The sequence below is a fragment of the Eleutherodactylus coqui genome, chromosome 3 (assembly GCF_035609145.1).
Source record: "Eleutherodactylus coqui strain aEleCoq1 chromosome 3, aEleCoq1.hap1, whole genome shotgun sequence".
NCBI classification, from domain to species: Eukaryota; Metazoa; Chordata; class Amphibia; order Anura; family Eleutherodactylidae; genus Eleutherodactylus; species Eleutherodactylus coqui.
Window position 1 is genome coordinate 185,579,429 of NC_089839.1, and position 23,043 is coordinate 185,602,471.

Genomic DNA, 23,043 nt, shown 5'->3' on the forward strand with positions numbered 1-23,043 from the left:
GAAATACAGAGGTGAATGCGCGCATTGTCGTCAATGGGTTCCATTTTTTATAAATTGCGCACAAAATTTCGTGTGTGCAAATATGCCTGTGTGAAGGGGCCCGAAGGGGCACAGACATTGCAGATCTTAACAAATTTCATCCTCAGGGCTCCTTTACATGAACGTATTTGCGCACGTTTTTGCGTGCACAAGATGCGCAGAATAGAACACATTGCTGTCAATGTGTTTGTTCACATTCCAGTATTTTGCGCACACATTTCACGTGAGAAATGAAATGCAGCATGCTCTGCCATTGTGCGCACCAAAGGTCTCCAAAGAAGTCTAGACATCTATGTGTCGTCTGTTGTAGGGTGGTTTCAGACGGCCGTATGTGCAACTACCCTCGCCACTACGGAGCGTGGTGAATTCCACAGCAAATCCTTATGGATTTTGTCACAGATTTATTATGAGCTAGCTTGTTACCCACAACTTCGTTTATAATCTGATCTGTTTTGCTGTATACTGCTTGTATCGTACAGCGCAGCTTTCATTTTTTATTCTGTTGAGGTAAATAAAAGCTGCGCTGTGATTGGTTGCTATGGGCAACATGGATTTTCTTCAAAATCTTAATCTATGTTAATGTGTCTTTCATTCAAGCTTTAATCCTGAGCAATACCGGGTATCCCTGCTTGCTTAATAATCACATACGTCGCAACGACGTCTGCCTGTTTTGGGTGGCCTAGCTTATGATGTGCACCCCCTTCTCCTCCGCTCCACCGCACTTAATAATCGCATATGTGCAGCAACAATGTCTGCCCTCACGTGTCTGCCTGTTTGTGTAGGCCTAGCTTATGATGTGCAACCCCTTCCCCTCCGGCTCGCCGCGGGGGTGGAGGTGCGCCTGTGCATCACCAAATAAGTCAGTCTTGTTGCTCTCCCGAGAGAACTGTATGAATTTTCAGGATGAAACATAGCCTATGTCCTTCTTCACGATGCCAGCTATCTCCCTGACAAATTTCATAAAAATCGCTTAAGTGGTTTAGCCATGAAAAGCCGTGAAAACAGACTGACGGAGTTACTTTCGCAGTTATAATATTAGTATGGATGTTCGGCTCTAAAAACGAGGCTTGTATAAATAACAACAACTAGTTTTTAAAATAAAGTCTGGCTTTGTTCACCCCTAGCAATAAGCTGCTATCACTAGGAGCCGCGTATAGCTAGACAGTGGCTGCTGTAGGGGAGATGAAGGATTACATGGCAGCCATACATTTCATGTATCATTTCATTCATTCATAATTTTATTCATTCATTCACCCCAGTGTGAGGGCTGAAATTTTGCTTCTATGAATGAATAAATACATTGATTATTTTACCAGACTTGGATGTGCCAAGTGGTTTTGGAGTATTTAAAGGACCTACCCCATAGTGATTCTGGCACTCGAATTATAATGATAGATAGATAGACAGATAGATAGATAGATATTAGATAGATAGAGAGAGATAGATATGAGAGAGATAGTTATGAGATAGATAGATAGATAGATAGATAGATAGATAGATAGATAGATAGATAGATATGAGATAGATAGAGAGATATGAGATAGATAGAGAGATAGAGAGATGGATATGAGAGAGATAGATATGAGATAGAGAGAGAGATAGATAGATAGATAGATATGAGAGAGAGATAGATAGATAGATATGAGATAGATAGATAGATATGAAATAGATATGAGATAGATAGATAGATAGATAGATATGAGATAGATAGATATGAGATAGATAGATAGATAGATAGATAGATAGATAGATATGAAATAGATAGATAGATAGATAGATAGATAGATAGATAGATAGATAGATAGATAGATAGATAGATATGAGATAGATAGATAGATAGATATGAAATAGATAGATAGACTGCTTTCAGTAGCAACCTTTGACTGGATCAAAGGCGGCTATCAAAGTGATGTAGAATATCCCCTAGCTACTGTAAGTATCAGACATAACTCAAACTTGCAGATATTGATTCCTCCTTGAAGATGTCAGTATCTCATAAAACACGTACATTGAAAACACTGGAAACAAGAGTTACTACTCTCTGTAGAGTAACCCATATTGATCAAAAAGCAGGAATTCTTCTGTATGAACAAAGGGGTACCTAAAAGAAACAGGAGTCTTCTGCAGGCCGGGGTGTTACTAGTACAGGCTTCTGTTTCTAGGTGAATGTCTGCGGAACCCTTCTGAGCCGATATGGAAGCCGGCTTTGTTAGGGAAGGTTGTGTTCAGCTCCAGTGATTTTCTTTTTTAACAAGTTGTTCAGCTATATATATACATGTGTGTGCGTGTGTGTGTATATGTATATATATATATATATATATATATATATATATATATATATATATATATATATATTCTTTCTGCATCAATCCCTCACTGTTTTCAGGACCTCTGCTTGCTTTCACCTAATCATGTATATGACTGTATTTAATATTTTTATAATGTTTACCAGTGTGTGAAGCGTCCGGCGAGTCTGACACGGATATCATCATCTCATAGGTGGTGACTGGATCTGTGTCATATACCAGATTATTGTTTACCTAGTGATGCAATGAAAAGTTGAAAAGTTAAAAGTAAGTCTATATACAAAGACTGAAGTCATATAAAAGACCCTAACACAGGACAGGCACATAAATAATATGAGATATTACTTGATATTTTGGTTAAAATATATAAGCTGGCAACCCACATCAAGGGTCATCATCATCCTGCTCGGCCCTATACTAGAGGTCCCCAACCATTTTGCACCTCATAGTAGAATGCATTACATAAGTAATGCAGTGTACTATCCTAGCGGTAGAACTATTACATCTTCAAGTCTCAAAAAAAGTTCAATGAAGCTTAATTTCAAGAAAAAAAATGTTTTTTTAAAAAAATATGCATTTTTGACCACAAAAACCCTTTTAAAATGCATAAAATGCCAAAGAAAATTTAAAAAAAGCAACACACAATAGGTATTAACGCATCTGTAATATTCTAGACAATTAATATATTTTTTTATTTATCACACAGGAGCACTGTAAGAATAATTTTAAAGACTAAAGCCAGAATTGCTATTTTCGTTATTTGCCTCTGAAAAAAGGCAATAAAAAGCAATCCAGACGCTACGCACACCTCAAGTTGGTACCAATAAAAACTACAGCTCTTCCCGCGAAAAACAAGCCCTCATATAGCTCTATTGTCGGAAAATTAAACATGTTATTGCTCTTAGAACGTGGCGATGCAGATTTAATTGTTTTACTTTAAAATGTGTTTTCATTGTGAAAAGTAGTAAAATATTTAAAAAATCTATATAAACTTGGTATTGCAGTAATCGCAATGATCCAGATAAAACAGTTATTGGGCTGAACGCTGTAAAAACAAAACCCAAAAACAATGACAACATTTCTAGGGGATTTTTGTATCCATTTTAATATGACCCTGAAGGGAGCCTAGGAGACACATGAGTCTGTGTATTAAAGGGCACATACACATCATACAGGGGAGGTCTTCAGATCTGGTGGACTTGAGCTGTTCATAACACTTGTACATTTTAAGGAAAATCTAAACTTTAAGACCTTATTCATTTAAGGCCTCCTGCAAATGGGCGGATTTGCTTTGCGGATTCCGCCTCTGGATTCTACAGCAAATCCAGCCCATAGTATACTATGATAAAACGCGATTTCCTGCACATGAGTGGAATTACCCCTTTATTCATGTACATTAATATTCTGTATAGGAGAGGGGTGATGATACAAATCCTACAGATATGCCATAACATTAAATGATGGGAATGCCCCTTCAACACTCTTCTGCTATTTGATGTCACATAGTGGTGACCTCATAATGTACTTACAGGCACTTATTCCACTAGTTTTATTTTCAAATCGGATTCGTCATGGCGAACCTTGAGCGCAGAACAATGTTTGTGTTGCTTCTCCTTTTTGCTGAATTTGTGTTAAGTGCTCGTGGAGCTCTATCTACAGGTATGATTAATGCCATTTGCTATTACTCTGTTACATCATTCTGTAATGACATCTATGGGCTTCTTTGTTTTTCCTGTCATATTCTGACAGATGAAAAGCTGTGACTTGCTTTATTGGGGCGAGATTTTGGCGCTGTTCCATAATGACTCATAGAGGGTCTATGGCAGGGATTCTGCACAGCTAACTTCACAATGTACTGATATTCCATAGTGCTGACGTCATAATGTACTCACAGGTACTCATTCCAAATCTCAACCAGAGGGGTCTCTGATGTCCCTTGCTCGCTTTGGGACCTGCAAGGAAGCTTATTGTTGTTGTGGTAATAAAGTTGCAAAGAAATTGTCAATTTTTTATATCCCTCACAGAGGCGTAAGTTGAAGCTCCTGGGCCCCTAATGCAAAAGCTGTAATAGGGCCCCCAACTATAATGCTTTATTCATAATACTGGGCTCCCTATATGGAGAAGAGAGGCCTTATGGGCTCCCTAAGGCTTCTGGGCTCCGGGTGCAACCGTATCCCCTGCATACCCTATAGTTGCACCCCTGCCCTCCACCATTGTTTCCCATACTGTTCCCAATACACAAAGCCAGAGCTTCTGGCAAAGAGGCTAATACTGTTATTAATCAAAGGAGGAATTATGGAATATCCGATGGTCCAACCCAAGTCGTTAAATTCTTGATCTGAAACATGGCAGCAATAGCTTCTCAATTGGAGGTCCTTCAAGGAAAATATGACAAATGTAAAATTGGGTTTCCATCCAGAAGATCTGTGCATGTACTCTGCCAGCCCATTGATGATGTCTAAAAAAGGCTTTAAAACAATGGAGGATTCCCTGCCCAAATAGTCAGACCCAGGAGTGGCATCTAATGCCGGCCTGTCCCCTGCTACACACACTCCTTGCACCAGGCCTATTTGAAACAACTTCATAGACTTTTCTATTATTTTATTCCTTTTAATTTTCAGACTGTTTTGGTTGCTCCTTACCCGTTTGTAAATATCCCTTTTTGTATATTTTTACCTGAGCACCGCTAACCATTTTTAGAATAAACTTTAAAATGTATTAGTCGTCCTTGAACGTCTTAAATGGTCCATAACTGTGAAGTTTGTTAATCGTGTGTTGGCTGGTGGAAACCAAGGTGGCTGTCCTACCTGTGAGTAATGGTCAGTGTTGGCAGCAAGGTGTGTTGGGCTGTGCTAGGCCAAGCAGGGTGTGATTTGGGCCCCATCTTGCATGAGTGCAGGATTTGGGGAGCTGAAAACAAGTCAGCCCTGCAGTCTGCCCCTGGGTGCTGTAGATCACAGGTTGGTGACTGTCGGACCCGCAAAACCTCGTAATCTGTGACACTCTGTATCTACAGATACAGTACACATCTAAATGTCCTCGCCTTCTCTCTCTCCTTATTTACACATACATGTTATATATACAGTATATAGTTTATAGTTACTACTGCAGTCGGCTACGCTAGTAGGTATATCGGCAATATATATATTTATAACTTGTCTTTGTGTTTTATTACAGGTCTAGAGCATTATTTTTTAAGAGGGATCAAAAGCTCTCCAAACAGTCCCCTACAGGCCAATGGCCAAGCTAGGATTGATGACATCATGGAATATCCTACAAAGATTTCCGATGCGGACTGGGAAAAAGCATTAAATGAAATAGACAGTCAGTTAAATCAAGTTTTTAAGGATTTCCCAAAAGATGGCAGACCGTTTTGGAAGAAAACGACTACACCAACTAACACAGGAGGACCAAATTTAAGGGATGTCAAAAGTTTTTTTGATGGGGATCATTTTCCAGAGAGAAATAGAGAGGATTTTAAAGGGATCTGGAATATGTCATCTGGGATGAAGACTGTGAACCTCGGTCATCAGCTCATCGTTGGAGCTGTTACAGCTATGTGTATTGTCATCTTAATTGTAGTAGCACTGGTCATCGCATTGTCCATACTGTGTAAAAGATGCTGTAAAGGCAAACCTGAACAGAAAAATCCTGTATAAAAGCCCCCCCATCCCACCCCAGTCCTACTATCCCCCTATCTCCACCATCGATCCCAACCCAATTCTACTACCCTTTATCGTCACCATCAATTGCTATTCCCAGAAGCATTTTGCCACAAAGGCCACTACCAAATAACCTACATTTCTACCAACGATTACCTGCCATCAAGAAACATCCAACACCATCTACCACCATCAAAAAACACCAGGTACCACCTGACACCACCAAGAAACATCAGGTACCACCTGCCACCACTGGAGATGAACGAGCATACTCGCTAAGGGCAATTGCTCGAGCGAGCATTGCCCTTAGCGAGTACCTGCCCGCTCGAGAGAAAAGGTTCGGCTGCCGGCGCGGGTGACATGTGAGTTGCAGCAGTGAGCAGGGGGGGAACGGGGGGGAGAAAGGGAGAGAGAGATCTCCCCTCTGTTCCTCCCCGCTCTCCCTCGCCGCTCCCTGCCCGCCGCCAGCAGCCGAACCTTTTCTCTCGAGCGGGCAGGTACTCGCTAAGGGCAATGCTCACTCGAGCAATTGCCCTTAGCGAGTATGCTCGCTCATCACTAGCCACCACCAAGAAACACCAGGTACCACCTGCCACCACCTAGAAACACCAGATACCTCCTTCCACCACCAAGAACACCAGAATCCACCTGCTGCCTCGCAAGTTACCACAACTAACCAAATACAAAACATTCAAACTTAATGCATTTCCTGTAATTGGTTGCAATAAGTTGCAACGTGACAGCATTCACCTACATTGAAATGCATGGCGAATGGTGACATCTTTCGTCATGTACTCAGAGTAGTCATATTGCCCTAACTTGAATGTAAAGAAGCAAGATATTGTCCAACAGCAGATATTAACAATAAATAACAGTAATAAATATTTCAGTGTGAAATTCGATGCTAGTGTTATGTCATCCACATTGGCGCTGTTCCGTGGTTAGGATATTCTGCAATAATGTAAATTGCCAATCCATATGGTCATAATGCAGAAGTTCTCTAATAGGGAGAGAAAACTAAAAGGACTGGTAAGTAGGCGCAACACTCTAAATCCTCATGACCACGGGTGGGTTTGATTTGCGGAACCTGTGCAGGAGATCCGCAAATCAAGCTGCCCATAGGGAAGCATGGGCGTTCGCAAATTAATTTAAGCATGCAAATTTGTTTGCGGACCTTTTGGTTCAGAAGACAAATCAGAGCATGCTCCATTTTTGTGCAGATCCCGCGCTTATGGCTTCCATTGAAGTCAATGGAAACCGTCCGATCTGCGGCTCGTCTGCAGCTGACACGTGGGAAAGCAGGAGATATAAGCAAAAAAAAACCTGCGCTGCGCATGTCCGACGGGAACTGAGAGGATCATGCACGCAGTACAGCGAACCCGAAAGTGGAGAGATCTGTGCAGACACCGCTGCCAAGGAAATACAGCAGCATGGTGGCTCAGTAGTTAGCACTGCTGCCTTACAGCATTAGGGTTCTAGGTTTCAATCTGACCAAAGGTAACATCTGCATGGAGTTTGTATTTACTACATAAATAAAGGTGATTATTATGAAACATGGGGAGAACATACAAACTCCATGTAGATGTTGCCCTTGATCATGGGACCCCAGCGCTGCAAGGCAACAGTGCCAACCACTGAGCCACATGAGAAGAGAAACAACCCCCACCTAAAGTTCAGGTTTTCCACAGACCAAATTTTTTACAAAGTTCACCTCCAAACAAGATTCGACTAGTTCTATTCACTCAACACTAGTAAAAACCTAGTGTTATCTCATGCAAATAGGTTACAGAACAGGTAATAGGCTGAAAATACACTCACTTGTATAATAGGCGAATTGTTTGCCGTCTGCTGGAATACTTCATTCCTACCAAGTGGACCAGTGTGGGGTCTATATACGAGAGGATTTGGAGGGACATCTGGATCATGACACTTAAGCGTTGCCACTATGGTGTCTTTTGTAATGGGCTCTGGTTCTACAAAACTAAATGGAAACATATAAATTGTACAATAATTTACTGTAAAGGTAAATTATACATGTAAAGATAAACAAGGAAGGTACAGCATACACTCACCTGTACATATACGGATCACAGAACGGGGGGTTATCATTAATAGGAAGAATATTTGCAGTCGCTAATATTGAGGCGCACTTATTGTCTTTGTCACACACTTTCACAGTGTAGGACTGCACACTGACAAACCCAGCAGCCTCGCTGTCCATCCTGGAAATTATGACCACCGTTCCCGTCTCTGTTAAATAAAAATATCTTTAAATGCTCTATAAAACCGTGTGTTATCAGGCATTGGGGTGATAATGGGGTTGTTCTACAAAACTAAGTTATCACCTATCTACTGAATAGTAGCAGAAATACGTGCCTGAGCATTCATACACATTTAATACCTGACTAAAATTGCACAACTGTTGTTTATACTAAACACACAAAAATGCAAGGTTTTTAGTTCATATTTTGATCAAAACATGTGGACCCATCCGCTCACATCCAGGCAAACCTTATTGGATGTGTACCCAGCTCTAAAAGATACATCTCTTTGGGCCAGAAGCCTCCAATGAACTCAGGGAAAGCTGGATATTTTGCTATATACTTTCATGAAGCCACCTGGGACAGATGGGTGAATTGAGTGCAAAACGTGAGGGTAGCCACTATTCTGCCACATGCAACAAAAAAAACCCAAAACGTCAGCATTTCTAACAAATAAATTACAGAAAGACATGCCTCAGTACTCGTACACTTGAAATATCCTAATAAAATTGCACAACTGGGTTTTATACTAACTAAGTGGTGGATGGGCCCACATGCTTTGATCAAAAAACACACTAAGAACCTTGCATTTTCATGTGTTTAGTATAAATAACAGTTGTGCAGTTTTATTTAGATAATAAATATGTATGAGTGCTGCGACATGTGTTTCTGTTACTGTATTTGTCGCAGCCATGCTGTCAGAAGGGGGCTCACTGTCGCCAGTAGTGGTGGCGGCGTGGCGATGTCACCTAAGGGGGTTGTCATCTGGGCCGGCGTGGGGTCCGCAGCGCTGCTGGACGGGGTCTCGGCGGCCAGGCTCGGAGTTCCCCTGTTAGGGAGCGCAGTCGGAGGAGGGCCAGGTTTCATGCATTACCGGCTGGCGCGTCAACCGGCTCCGCCCCGACCTAGGTGGGGTTTGGGGTATTTAGCTCTGCAGACACTGTCAGTCCCTGCCAGTGGTTGCTATTGTTCTCCAGCTAACACCCACTCAGGTTGCTCGTTCCAGTCTTCTGACCCGGTTTGCTCTGACCAATTTGTCTCCCTCTGGATTCCTGGATAGTTCTTTCGTGTTTCTGTTACTGTATTTGTCGCAGCCATGCTGTCAGAAGGGGACTCCCTGCTACCAGTGGTGGTGCACGGCACGGGCGTGGTGGTGTCGCCTGGGGGGGTTGGCGTCTGGGCCGGCATGGGGTCCGCAGCGCTGCTAGGCGGGGTCTCGGCGGCCGGGCTCGAAGTTCCCCTGTTAGGGGGCATGGCCGGAGGAGGGCCAGGTTTCATGCATTACCGGCTGGCACGTCACCAGGCTCCGCCCTAACCTAGGCGGAGTTTGGGGTATTTAGCTCTGCAGACACTGTCAGTCCCTGCCAGTGGTTGCTATTGTTCTCCAGCTAACACCCGCTCTGGTTCCAGTCTTCTGACTCGGTTTGCTCTGACCTATTTGTCTCCCTCTGGATTCCTGGATAGTTCTTTTGCAGTTAATTGACTCTCTTAGTTCTGACTTGGATTTTTGTTATTTTCTATCTTCTGGTTAGTTGGTCTCTCCTGTCCCTGTCCCCGGGGTCCCTTCAGTGCAGAGTAGGGACCACCGCCCAGTTGTCCCCCTGTGGGTTAGCTCAGGGGGGCAAGTAGGTAGGGACAGGGGAGAGGGTTGGTTGTAGGGACTTTAAGTCATTCATTCCTAACCAGCCCTAACAGAACCACTGGCCATACAAAGATTCGGGGTAGAAGGTTAACCCCGATTATCTGTTCATCATGGAGGCAGTTATTGCAGTTATAACTCAGGTCCAGAAATTGACTGAGGTTGTACAAGATTTGTCATCTTGTCTCTCGCACCAAGAGCAGGCGGTGGCAGGGACCCCGGAAATGACACCACGGGGACCCTTGTCTGTTTGTGACCCCTGGGCGACTTTACCTGACTTCTTTTCTGGTGAACGTAAGGCATTCTTTGCGTTCCGTGAGGGATGTTGAATATATTTTAGTTTGCGGACACAATCCTCTGGGTCAGAACATCAAAGGGTTGGAATTGTTATTTCCAGACTAAGAGGGGACCCACAGAATTGGGCTTTTTTTAAATTACCATCAGATTCCCCTTCTCGACAGTGAATGCCTTTTTCTCCGCTTTAGGTCAGATATATGATGAGTCAGATCGTGCAGGGTATGCGGTTTCTAAATTATTGAGCCTGCATCAGGGTAAAATGATGGCCGAGGAGTTTTGTTCACAATTTTGACAGTTTTGTGTAGAGTCTTGGTGAAATGATCGGGCCTTGAAGGACTTTTTTTTGACCAGGCTCTCTGAGTCAGTAAAGGACTTGTTGTTGGGTCACCCAGAGCCTAAAACGTTAGAGACTGCAATGACGTTAGCAGTACGAGCTGACCGACGGCTGTAGGGGCCACTAGACCAGAGAGTCTCATCTTGGCCTGTAATGAGTCGCACTCCAGTTCCCCGTGGTAACCAGATTGGGAAGATGGAACTGGGATACCTGTCAGCATCTGAGCGTTGGGCCTTCAGACAAAGAAACAGGTTGTGCTTCTATTGCGGGGACCCTAGACATCGTGTCTCCACCTGTGACCAGAGAAGGCAGCAGGAGAACTTCCGCTCCTAGGTGATCTCCGGAAGGATCACCTAGGAGCTCAGGTACTTACGGGTTTTTCCAAGTTGCTTCTCCCCTGTTCTATTTTGTTGGGTTCCTGCCTCATTTCTGGTCACGCTTTTGTCGACTCAGGGGCGGCAGTTAATTTTGTGAATTTAGAGTTTGTCAAGTCAGTAGCTTCTGAGTTGCTAGATTTAAATCCCAATGTACAGGTCTCTGGAATTGATGCTACCCTGGCTGCGGGTCTGATAAAGAAGATTACACCGGAACTAAGGTTTTCGGTGGGAGCTCTACATACAGAGATCTGTACATTTTTGGTGATGGAAGGTCTAACAGTTGATGTCATTTGGGGCTACCATGGTTGCAACTGCATAACCCCGTTATCGATTGGGCAGCCTCCGAGTTAATACAGTGGGGTACTGGGTGCCAGAAACAATTGACAACTGTCTAGTTGTATTCCTCTGGTTGTGGGGTAGTCGGCCTACCTAAGTATTTAGAAGGATTCGCAGATGTATTTTCCAAACAGCCTTCAGAAGCGTTTTCCCCTCATAGGGAGTGGGATTGCAAGATTGATCTCCTTCCCGGAAGTAAGAATGTCAGGGCTGATGCTTTATCTTGCAGTTTTGGAGCTCCCGAGCAGGAGGATTCCCACTCTGAGGGGATCTTGCCCCCTGGGATAATGGTAGCGGCCTTGACGTCAGGCATATCCAACCAGATTTGGGCGGCTCAGGCTGACGCCCCGGTTTCTCTTCCAGAAGGGAAGCTTTTTGTACCCAGTGCCTGGCGGTTGCAAGTTATGGGGGAGGTCCATACATCAGTCTTAGCGGGTCACCCGGAAATCCGTAGTACGTTAGAATTATGCATACATTTGTACTGGTGGCCGCGGATGGCCCGGGATGTCAGGAGTTTTGTGGAGGCATGTACCATCTGCGCTCGTGGGAAGAGTAGGAGGAGACACCCTGAAGGGCCCATACTGCCACTGCCTGTTCCATCCAGGCCATGGTCGCACTTATCCATGGATTTCATTACCGGCTTACCCGTTTCTCAAAGATAATATGGGTGGTAGTTGACCATTTTTCTAAGATGGCTCATTCTGTTCCACTGAAGAATTTACCGTCCGCTTCTGAATTGGCGTCCATTTTCATTAAGGAAGTGGTTCGGTTGCATGGCATTCCCGATGATGTTGTGTCTGATCAGGGGGTACAATTTTTGGCCCATTTTTGGCGTGCATTCTGTAAGAACTTGGGGGTGGGGTTGTCATTCTCTACGGCTTTTCACCTTGAATCCAATGGACAGACGAAACGCATGAACCAAGAACTTATTTAGTATCTCAGACTCTACGTGAACGATCGGCAACAGCAGTGGGCAGAATTTGTAATGTGGGTTATCACCCCAGATGTTAGTTGGGGGTTTCTTCTGTTTCTGAGAACCCCGCAGCTGATGCTAGAATTGCGAAGCTACAAGAAGTTTGGGGTGAAGTCTGACAGAATTTAGAACAGGCCAGGAGAGTTATGCTAAAGAGTAGTGCTAATAAACGCACCATCTCGGATTCTTTCTCCGTTGGTCAGTTGGTGTATTTATTTTCCAAGAATTTGAGATTGAAAGTCCTCGCATTGAAATTTTACGTTTCGTGGGACCTTTTCCCGTTACCAGAGTCATCAATCCGGTAGCTTTTGAGTTTGTGTTACCGGAGTCATGGAGGATTCATAAAGTTTTTCATAAATCTTTGTTGAAGAGATACGTCCCTCCTGTGGTCCCTCCTATTCTATAGAATAGGTGATAAGTATCTGATCAGGGCGTCCAACTGCTGGGACCTGCCAATGATCAAGAGAATGGGGGTCCCAAATGCCCTAGAATGAATGTAGTGGTGGCTGTATGTGCACACTACTGCTCCATCTATAGTACTGTCAGAGACAGCCGAGCGCTATCTCCGTCAGTCCCATATTCCCTTCATTTATTTGGGGTCACTTGGTACCCTATTTCTTTTTATAAGTGGGGGTCCCAGCAGTCAGACCCTCATGATAAGATAGTTATCACCTATCCAAGGACAGATGATATTTAGTATTGTGTGAGAGCTCCTTTAAATGCACTCCACACTCGCTCCCTTTAAAATGAATGTGCAATCCTAATACGGACAGGTGATAAATGTCTAATTGTTGGGGTCAGACCGATGGAGACCCCACCAATCAGAAGAATGGTGCGCCCCCAAATGCCCCATATGAATGGAGGTTGGGGCACATATATGACCACCACACCTTTCACCTCTAGGCAACGAAGGTAGATTGATGCGCTTGACTATCTGCCTCTGTCCCATAGGAGTGAATGGAGCAGTGATCATGCATATGCACTGCCTCTCTATTCACATAGGGCATTTGGTTGCACCATTCCCAGCAGTTGGACTCCCACTATCAGATACTTATCACTTATACTATCGACAGGTGTTAGTTAAGATAGTTAATTCCGTCAGACAACCCCTTTAAATCCACTCCATTCTAACTCCCATTGAGTTCATCAGCGTGTAGCAGCCAAAGCAGGAACAACTCTATGCAGCAGCCCTTTCCTCTGGCTTATAGAAGTTATCCAGAACAGGAGACCCTAACCCTTTCCCTATGGCGTCCACATGCATCCAAACGATATCTTGACAGGGATTTATTAATGTGACAAAAGACCCCTTTAATTTAGGCAATTTCTGCACCATAATTATGACTTAGAGTATGATAAATGTTTCTGAAACAAGAATCAGCGCCATTCTCATCCATAGGCTCTTTCTGGTATTTCAGTTAAGTCAATTAATAAGCAGGAAAACCAGACCCAGACAATCAAAGACAGTGGGGCTATTTCTAGAAGGAAAAGTAGATTCCCTTTTATAAATCTCACACATTTTGGAAACTGTGATAAATTCATGATTTTTTATTTAGTTTTTTTTTTTTTTGAATAGTCAGATTTTACCTTTGCTTATAGAAAAATAAGGATTTCCAGGGTCGAGAAGAAAAGTGAGGTCATTCATCTGGTCGGCGTCAGAGCCTGTGCAGGTGTTCACCGTTCTCCCAGTTGGAAGCTCCTCATTTAGTTGGATGGTCGCTGTGTTCCCGGAGGTTCGCGTCTGGGTCGTAGTCCCTGCTGTTGTGATGCTGTAGAAGCTATTAAAGGGAATGTATCATCAGAAAATGTCCTCTTGTAGGTTAGACCCGGTTCACTTCTGCATTGGAATCTTCGGTTGGAGGTTCCATCGTAGGTCCAACAGAAAATAGCGTAAGAGAAGTGAATGCCGGGTAGCTGAGCAAAGACTGAACAGACCCCGTTACAGTCAATGGGGTCCATTCTGCATTATTCGGTTCCGTCATAAGACAAAGTCATTTGGCCGGGAACTTCCTTTTTCCTGCTTCCCGAATGCAGCAGGAAACCAGATGTAAAACCACCCTAACACGTTTTTTTAAGGATTTCTGGATTCTGGTGTCACGGTCTAGACTTAAAACATATTCTAAAATCCTGCAGTTTTCACACAGACCACTGAGCCTAAGGGCCCATCCACACGGACGTATTGTCTAAACGTTTTACGGCCATATTTATTTCTCAGACCAATCGCTCACATAAAAGATAACGCGGCATAGCCTATATTTGTCCATATTTACAGACCAGAATCACTTATTAAAGTCTATGGGATTGCGTAAAAATGCTGCAAATACACAGTTGCGTGGATATTCACTGCATTTTTTATGCATGTTCCCAGGAGATAGTGGAAAAAAGTGACCTCAATTGGGCGTATTTTTTTGTGCGCTTTTGTGTTGAAAAATCCATTTTAAGTGTTTTCTACCTCCTAATTTGTTGTACAGCTCCTACTGTCAAGTGATTGTTATCTCTGTTAGTAGAGTTCACAGGATGGAGAACAGGAAGTGAAAGAGGAGAATGTGTCATTCTGTTCTTTGAAGTCCATAAGAGCAGAGGGTAGAGGGAGGAGAGAAGCAGAGATTCAAACAAACATGCTGTTAGAGCTGTTGGTTAGTGATTTGTTATTTAGTCACATGCCCACTGCTCAATACTGCTGTATACTGCCCTACATGATGATGCTACCATTCTCTATGTGAGTTACAGACAGGGCCAATTCACATGGGCATATCTTACAGCTGTCTATGTGGGCCGTGGACAGCGCACTGCCCTATCATAGCATATTAGGCTATTTACATACCTAAAATTCACATCTGTTTCCATGGACATAAATAAAACATTCAATGTACATGCTCTGTGCAGATTGGACAGCACACGCACAGTTGTTAGTATGCTGTCCAATGCATGTTGTACTTAAGTTTTTTGTCCATGTAAACAAGCCCTTAGAGAGCAGAATCTGCAGTTCACTGTGTACAGTTTATAGAACACAGCACAGCAGCCAGTCTCCTTCAACCAATTGTGAGAGAAGTGAAAATCTGATATACACTCAGCAGAGGGTTAAATGGGGAAAAATGCAGGATACAGGTTATATAATGGCCAGAATAGTATTATTCCTTATGTACACACATTGCAACCTATTCTGAAAAGTCGCCTGAATAGTTATGTAAGTTTTAAACATTGCACAGTAAATACTTACACACAAGTCAATGAAGGGTCGTTGTCATTTACATTTGTGATGTGGACCATTATTTTTGCAGACTTTGAAAGAGCTCCATCATTTATGGTAACTGTAATAGTATAGCTGCAAGGGAATAAAATAAAAATACACAGTATTACACACAAACTACAAATCATGGCAGAGTAACATGAGCGTTCTTGCGCACGTTTTGGGGCATGCAAAATCTGCGCATGCTAAACACATAAAATAGAACCCATAGATTTCAATAGGTTTGTTCTCATAAGCATGCTGCTCTATTTCCCCGCATTCTGCGCAGCAAAGCTGATAGAAATCTATGGCAGGTGCGGAATTATGCAAGAGAAAGGGTGTGTCACTGCGCAAAACACAGGAAGAGAAGGCTGTTGGACTTTATTAGGCTGCGAATAGCCATTGAATTCCATGGAAAGGATGTGTCGGGCATGGGTGAATTGGCCATGTGAGTGCAGAAATTACAGTAATATGCACTAATACGCGCCTGACAGGCAGATTACGTTGCTCTTCGAACATTGTTCCCTGCACAAATAGACTGCACTCTGGAGAGCGTATTTGCGCTAGCGCTCGTGCGATGTCGCCCTCAAGTTTCTTCTCACACAATTAGGGCTTCTTCAGACAAGCATATGTGCAAATGCACACAGTGCAGTCCTATATATTTGCACTATGAATGGGGTTGAATTGCACAGGTGTCTGCGCATTGTTCTGTACTGCATTTGCACACCTCCAATGGACCTATATGGGGACTTTGGGTGCGCAAATGCACACAAAATAGAGCATGTTCTATTTTTTTGTGCGCGCGAGACGTGCACACGCAAAAAAAGAAAATGTGAATGAACCCATTGAACTCAATGGGTTCTATCCTCTGCATACTTGCACACGCAGTTTTTGTTTGCGCAAACACAATGGTGGAAGCAAGCATACTCCATTAAAAGCTTGCTAATTTAATGCAGTTATGGGAACTGTGTCCTGTAGGCGGTTACCCACACAGTGTGTTTCGGAAAATGAAAAACCCCACTGGAATTTTTATACAAAAACTTTAATAAAAGTTATATTTTAGTGGTTCCCCCAGTGAAATATACCACTGGAATTTTCGCTAATTCACAGGAGCAGGTAAGTCTATAGTATTTACAATTAGGCCCTTCACAGTTATAGACTAAAATAATAATTTTTATTAAGATCCTTTTAAAAAGACATATATGGGCTATAAGGACTCACAAAACATAAATACAAAGGGATGTGACATTACCCCTTACACACAACAGTTCGTATACTCAAGAGACACCAATAATTATAGATAATGGGAATATCTCGTGATCTTAACAGATAGTGCACAAGATCAGAACGTATGATCCGAAAATAGATAGACCCATACACTTTGAACTCAGATCCTTTTGATATGGTCTGAGAGGTACAAATCAGTCTATCAGTGCGAGCTCAAATTCTGGCTCAATTCGGGCTCTCTTGACAGATACTGCATATAGTCAAATAAGTATGATCAGAAAATAGATAGACCCATACGATTAGACCCAGAGATGGTCTGAGACATATGAAATGAGTCTATCAATACGAGCTCAAATTCCGGCTCAATTCGGGCTCGACGCGTTTCCCCACAAATACGTGGTTCATCAGGAGCAGAGCCTGTATTGGGCTGTCTACTTATGTAGGTATACGTAGTTCTGTGTTGTGTGACAGAAAAAGATCATTCTTCTGATGATCTAAAGATTTATCAACCACTGATGTTGAATAGATTTTTACGTATGAGGTGCAGACTTTTCAACGTTGTATGCTATTTCTCAAATATAGCTTCAAAAGGTAAAGAGGGACTAGATATCCTCTCCTTTTCTTAGATCAAACTTAATTGATCCTATATAGAATAGCGTGTCCAACGATTTGTGAGCAGACGACTAAATTGCTGAAAAAGTGATAGCGGTCACCAGACTGGATAACAGAAGGTGCTGGAAACAGCAATTATGTTTATAGTGCTCTTGACAAATCTGAAGGACAATTAGGACTGCAGCTTATTCATATTAGCTATTAGAGACAATATAGGCGCCTCAAAGAGAAGTTAGCTCTTAGTAGATAGCAGTCTGTAGAAGACGCATAGCATCCATTGACCCATATCCTCTGCATACTTGCACACGCAGTTTTTGTTTGCGCAAACACAATGGTGGAAGCAAGCATACTCCATTAAAAGCTTGCTAATTTAATGCAGTTATGGGGACTGTGTCCTGTAGGCGGTTACCCACACAGTGTGTTTCGGAAAATGAAAAACCCCACTGGAATGTTTATACAAAAACTTTAATAAAAGTTATATTTTAGTGGTTCCCCCCAGTGAAATATACCACTGGAATTTTTGTTGCAAGTTTTTGGGACAAAGCCAGAAATGTATCCAGCGTGAAGGAGAATTATAAGCCCTCCTGTATATTTCCCATATCTTTTGAATCAATTTCTAACTCTGGCTCAAAAAATTGCAAGAAAAATTGTTTTCCAAAAAACCTTGTGTGTGAAACCACCGTAACAGCGATAAAATATAATGCCGTCACGTGTTTTGTACAGGTGTTGGAGCATGAAGTTGTTATTAGAGATGAGCGAGCACCAAAATGCTCGGGTGCTCGTTACTCGGGACGAACTTTTCGCGATGCTCGAGGGTTCGTTTCGAGTAACGAACCCCATTGAGGTCAATGGGCGACCCGAGCATTTTTGTATTTCGCCGATGCTCGCTAAGGTTTTCATTTGTGAAAATCGGGGCAATTCAAGAAAGTGATGGGAACGACACAGCAACGGATAGGGCAGGCGAGGGGCTACATGTTGGGCTGCATCTCAAGTTCACAGGTCCCACTATTAAGCCACAATACCGGCAAGAGTGGGCCCCCCCCCCCCCCCCTCCCAACAACTTTTACTTCTGAAAAGCCCTCATTAGCATGGCATACCTTAGCTAAGCACCACACTACCTCCAACAAAGCACAATCACTGCCTGCATGACACTCCGCTGCCACTTCTCCTGGGTTACATGCTGCCAAACCCCCTCCCCCCCCCCCCCCCCCCGCACGACAGTGTCCACAGCGTACACCAAATTGTCCCTGCCCAGCCTTCAGCTGCCCTCATGCCACGCCACCCTCATGTCTATTTATAAGTGCGTCTGCCACAGGAAAAGCAGGCACACACTGCAGAGGGTTGGCATGGCTAGGCAGCGACCCCCCCATAAAAGGGGCAGGCCGATAGTCCACAAAGCTGTACAGAAGCAATCAGAAATCCAATCCTGTGCCACCTCCATCTGGAGCTGCACACGTGCGCATAGCAATGGGGAACCTATGTGCCACACACTATTCATTCTGTCAAGGTGTCTGCACGCCCCAGTCAGACCGCGGTTTTTTATAAATAGTCACAGGCAGGTACAACTCCGCAATGGGAATTCCGTGTGCACCCACAGCATGGGTGGGTCCCAGGAAGCCACCGGCGGTACATAAATATATCCCATTGCAGTGCCCAACACAGCTGAGGTAGTAATGTCGTGCTTAATGCAGGTGGGCTTCGGCCCACACTGCATGCCCCAGTCAGACTGGGGTTCTTTAGAAGTGGACACATGTAGGTTAAACTCCGTGTGCACCTACAGCATGGGTGGCTCCCTGGAACCCACCGGCGGTACATAAAAATATCCCATTGCATTGCCCAACACAGCTGAGGTAGTAATGTCGTGCTTAATGCAGGTGGGCTACGGCCCACACTGCATGCCCCAGTCAGACTGGGGTTCTTTAGAAGTGGAAACAGATGCATTTACAACTCCCTGTGGACCGACAGCATGGGTGGGTGCCAGGAAGCCACCGGCGGTACATAAAAATATCCCATTGCATTGCCCAACACAGCTGAGGTAGTAATGTCGTGCTTAATGCAGGTGGGCTTCGGCCCACACTGCATGCCCCAGTCAGACTGGGGTTCTTTAGAAGTGGACACATGTAGGTTAAACTCCGTGTGCACCTACAGCATGGGTGGCTCCCTGGAACCCACCGGCGGTACATAAAAATATCCCATTGCATTGCCCAACACAGCTGAGGTAGTAATGTCGTGCTTAATGCAGGTGGGCTTCGGCCCACACTGCATGCCCCAGTCAGACTGGGGTTCTTTAGAAGCGGACAGATGCAGTTACAACTCCGTGTGCACCTACAGCATGGGTGGCTCCCTGGAACCCACCGGTGGTACATAAATATATCCCATTGCAGTGCCCTACTCAGCAGAGCTAACGTCAGATACAATACAGGTGGGCTTTGGCCCACACTGCATGCCCCAGTCAGACTGGTAATATGTACCTTAACAGTAACCTCATTGGTGGTAATGTGGTGGTGACTGCGGACCTAGTAGCGCGGTTTTATGTAGTTGGTTTTCGGAATGTGGCCATGATTAAGTGGGCCGTGGCGGGGGGATGGTGGTGGTGCTCTCTTGTAGTGTTGTTAAAGGTGAAATTCTTGGACTGCCACCAGACGGACCAATGCAAAGGTATTTGCCAAGAATGTTTTCATTGTTTGAGGAGGAGGGGGATGTTTTGGAGGCACTATGTGTCCTCTCCACGTGTCCGTGGTTATATGCACCTTAACAGTAACAGCGTTGGTGGGAAATGGCCTCGCCACCATCATGTCTTTGTGAAGCCTCTGTTTCCACACCCCAGTGACATACCATTAGCTGCGGTATAGGCAGAGCCCAGAATTATTCACATTAGTTCCATTTCAGTAATAGTAGCACTCAAGACAAGCCCCAGTAACAATTCCGAAGCAGCAGTTTAGGGAGATAACAGTCGCTTTCACATTTCAGTAGCTGCAGTATAGACAATGCCCCAGTTACATTTATGTAGCAAAAGTGTAGGCCAACCCCACACACCTTTCTGTACCATGAGTGCAGGTGAAGAACATAGAAATTACAATGATTACACTGTAGGTGAGGGCCCCCAAAAATTGGTGTACCAACAGTACTAATGTACCTCATAAAAAATTGGCCATGCCCAACCAAGATGGCAGGTGAAACCCATTAATCGCTTTGGTTAATGTGGCTTAAGTGGTAAGTAGGCCTGGAGGCAGCCCAGTTTAACGAAAAATTGGTTTCGCTATGTGGACGGTTAACGCTTGAGCGTGCGGGTGCGTGGCGGCGTACTTGCGCTTCCGCTCAAAGACTTGCGCTAGCGACGGCTGGACGGTGCGGTGCGAGACATTGGTGGATGGGGCCGAGGACACCGGAGGTGAGGGTGTGGGTGCAGGCCAGGAGACGGTAGTGCCTGTGTCCTGAGAGGGGGGTTGGATCTCAGTGGCAGGTTGGGGCACAGGGGGAGAGGCAGCGGTGCAAACCGGAGGCGGTGAACGGCCTTTGTCCCACCTCGTGGGGTGCTTGGCCATCATATGTCTGCGCATGCTGGTGGTGGTGAGGCTGTTGGTGGTGGCTCCCCGGCTGATCTTGGCGCGACAAAGGTTGCACACCACTGTTCGTCGGTCGTAAGGCGTCTCAGTGAAAAACTGCCAGACCTTAGAGCACCTGGGCCTCTGCAGGGTGGCATGGCGCGAGGGTGCGCTTTGGGAAACACTTGGTGGATTATTCGGTCTGGCCCTGCCTCTACCACTGGACACCGCACTGCCTCTTGCAACCTGCCCTGCTGCTGCCCTTGCCTCCCCCTCTGAAGACCTGTCCTGAGTAGGCGTTGCACACCAGGTGGGGTCAGTCACCTTATCGTCCTGCTGCTCTTCCTCCGAATCTTCTGTGCGCTCCTCCATCGCACTTACTTCCCTTACTACTACCTCACTGCAAGACAACTGTGTCTCATCGTCATCGTCCTCCTCACCCACTGAAAGGTCTTGAGACAGTTGCCGGAAGTCCCCAGCCTCATCCCCCGGACCCCGGGAACTTTTGAATGGTTGGGCATCAGTCACGATAAACTCCTCTGGTGGGAGAGGAACCACTGCTGCACAATCTGAGCAGGGGCCCGAGAACAGTTCCTGGGAGTCTTCCCACTCCTGAGCATGTGTCATTGTAGTGGAGTGAGGAGGCTGGGAGGAAGGAGGATCAGCAGCCAGAGGATTCGGATTTGCAGCACTGGACGGCGCAGAACTGTGGGTGGATGATAGCTTGCTCGAAGCACTTTCTGCCATCCACGACAGGACCTGCTCACACTGCTCATTTTCTAATAAAGGTCTCCCGCGTGGACCCATTAATTGGGCGATGAATGTGGGGACGCCAGAAACGTGCCTCTCTCCTAATCGCGCAGCAGTCGGCTGCGATACACCTGGATCAGGAGCTCGGCCTGTGCCCACACCCTCACTTGGGCCTACGCGTCCTCGGCCACGTCCCCGTCCTCTAGGCCTACCCCTACCCCTCAGCATGCTGTATTACCAGTGATTTCCCAGGCAGGAAATAAATTGGCGCAAGCCTGCAGGACAAATAGAATTTTTCCCTTTTTTTTAAAGGGAAGGCCGGCCCACTGACTATATTCAATCAGATAAGAAATCTGTTCCACAGAAATGAAGTGCAGCAGAGCGGTGATTTTTCCCAGGCAGGCAGGAAATAAATTGGCGCAAGACTGCTGTTAAACGTAGCTGGCTGCGTATGATTTTTTTACTATCTCCACCCACCACACACGTACACAGAACGCTGAGGACTGACAGAGGCAGGCCAAATAGAATTTTTCCCTTTTTTTTAAAGGGAAGGCCGGCCCACTGACTATATTCAATCAGATAAGAAATCTGTTCCACAGAAATGCAGTTATATGAAGTGCAGCAGCGCGGTGATTTTTCCCAGGCAGGCAGGAAATAAATTGGCGCAAGACTGCTGTTAAACGTAGCTGGCTGCGTATGATTTTTTTACTATCTCCACCCACCACACACGTACACAGAACGCTGAGGACTGTCAGAGGCAGGCCAAATAGAATGTTTCCCTTTTTTTTTAAAGAAAAGGCCCACTGACTATATTCAATCAATAATATATGTCTTCTGTCCCTGCCTACACAATTCTGTCCCTGTAGTATTACTGCAGGGCGCAATGCTCTGCACAGCCGATTTAAAAAAAAAAATATGCAACACTGCTAACAGCAGCCTGCACACTACTGCACACGGTTAAATGTGGCCCTAAGAAGGACCGTTGGGGTTCTTGAAGCCTACACTCACTTCTAACACTCTCCCTGCCTAACCACCACTTCTGTCCCTGGACTATTACTGCAGGGCGCAATGCTCTGCAGACAGCCGATTTTGAAAAAAAAAAAATTGTGCAACACTGCTAACAGCACCCTCCACAGTACTGCACACGGATAGATGTGGCCCTGAGAAGGACCGTTGGGGTTCTTGAAGCCTACCCTCACTCCTAACACTCTCCCTACAGCAGCACCAGCAGCAGCACTTTCCCTCAGCTAACTCACAAGGCATCTGAGGCGAGCCGCGGGAGGGACCGACTTTTATACTCGGGTGACATCTGATCTCCCCCGCCACTCACAGCAGGGGGTGGTATAGGGCTTGAACGTCATAGGGGGAAGTTGTAATGCCTTCCCTGTCTTTCAATTGGCCAGAAAAGCGCGCTAACGTCTCACAGAGGAAAGTGAAAGTAACCCGAACACCACGTGGT

General features: G+C 44.9%; 1 protein-coding gene across 1 annotated transcript in view; it reads right to left on the reverse strand.

Moving 5' to 3' along the window:
- LOC136619890 (cadherin-related family member 3-like) overlaps positions 1-23,043 on the reverse strand; it is a 51,994-nt gene that overhangs the window by 18,686 nt on the left and 10,265 nt on the right. The window contains exons 6-10 of the mRNA XM_066594617.1: positions 15,442-15,546; positions 13,809-13,999; positions 8,080-8,257; positions 7,826-7,988; positions 2,489-2,579 (exon numbers count right to left, since the gene is read on the reverse strand). Of these exons, the coding sequence (XP_066450714.1) occupies positions 2,489-2,579; positions 7,826-7,988; positions 8,080-8,257; positions 13,809-13,999; positions 15,442-15,546 (728 nt within the window). The remainder of the gene's footprint in view (positions 1-2,488; positions 2,580-7,825; positions 7,989-8,079; positions 8,258-13,808; positions 14,000-15,441; positions 15,547-23,043) is intronic.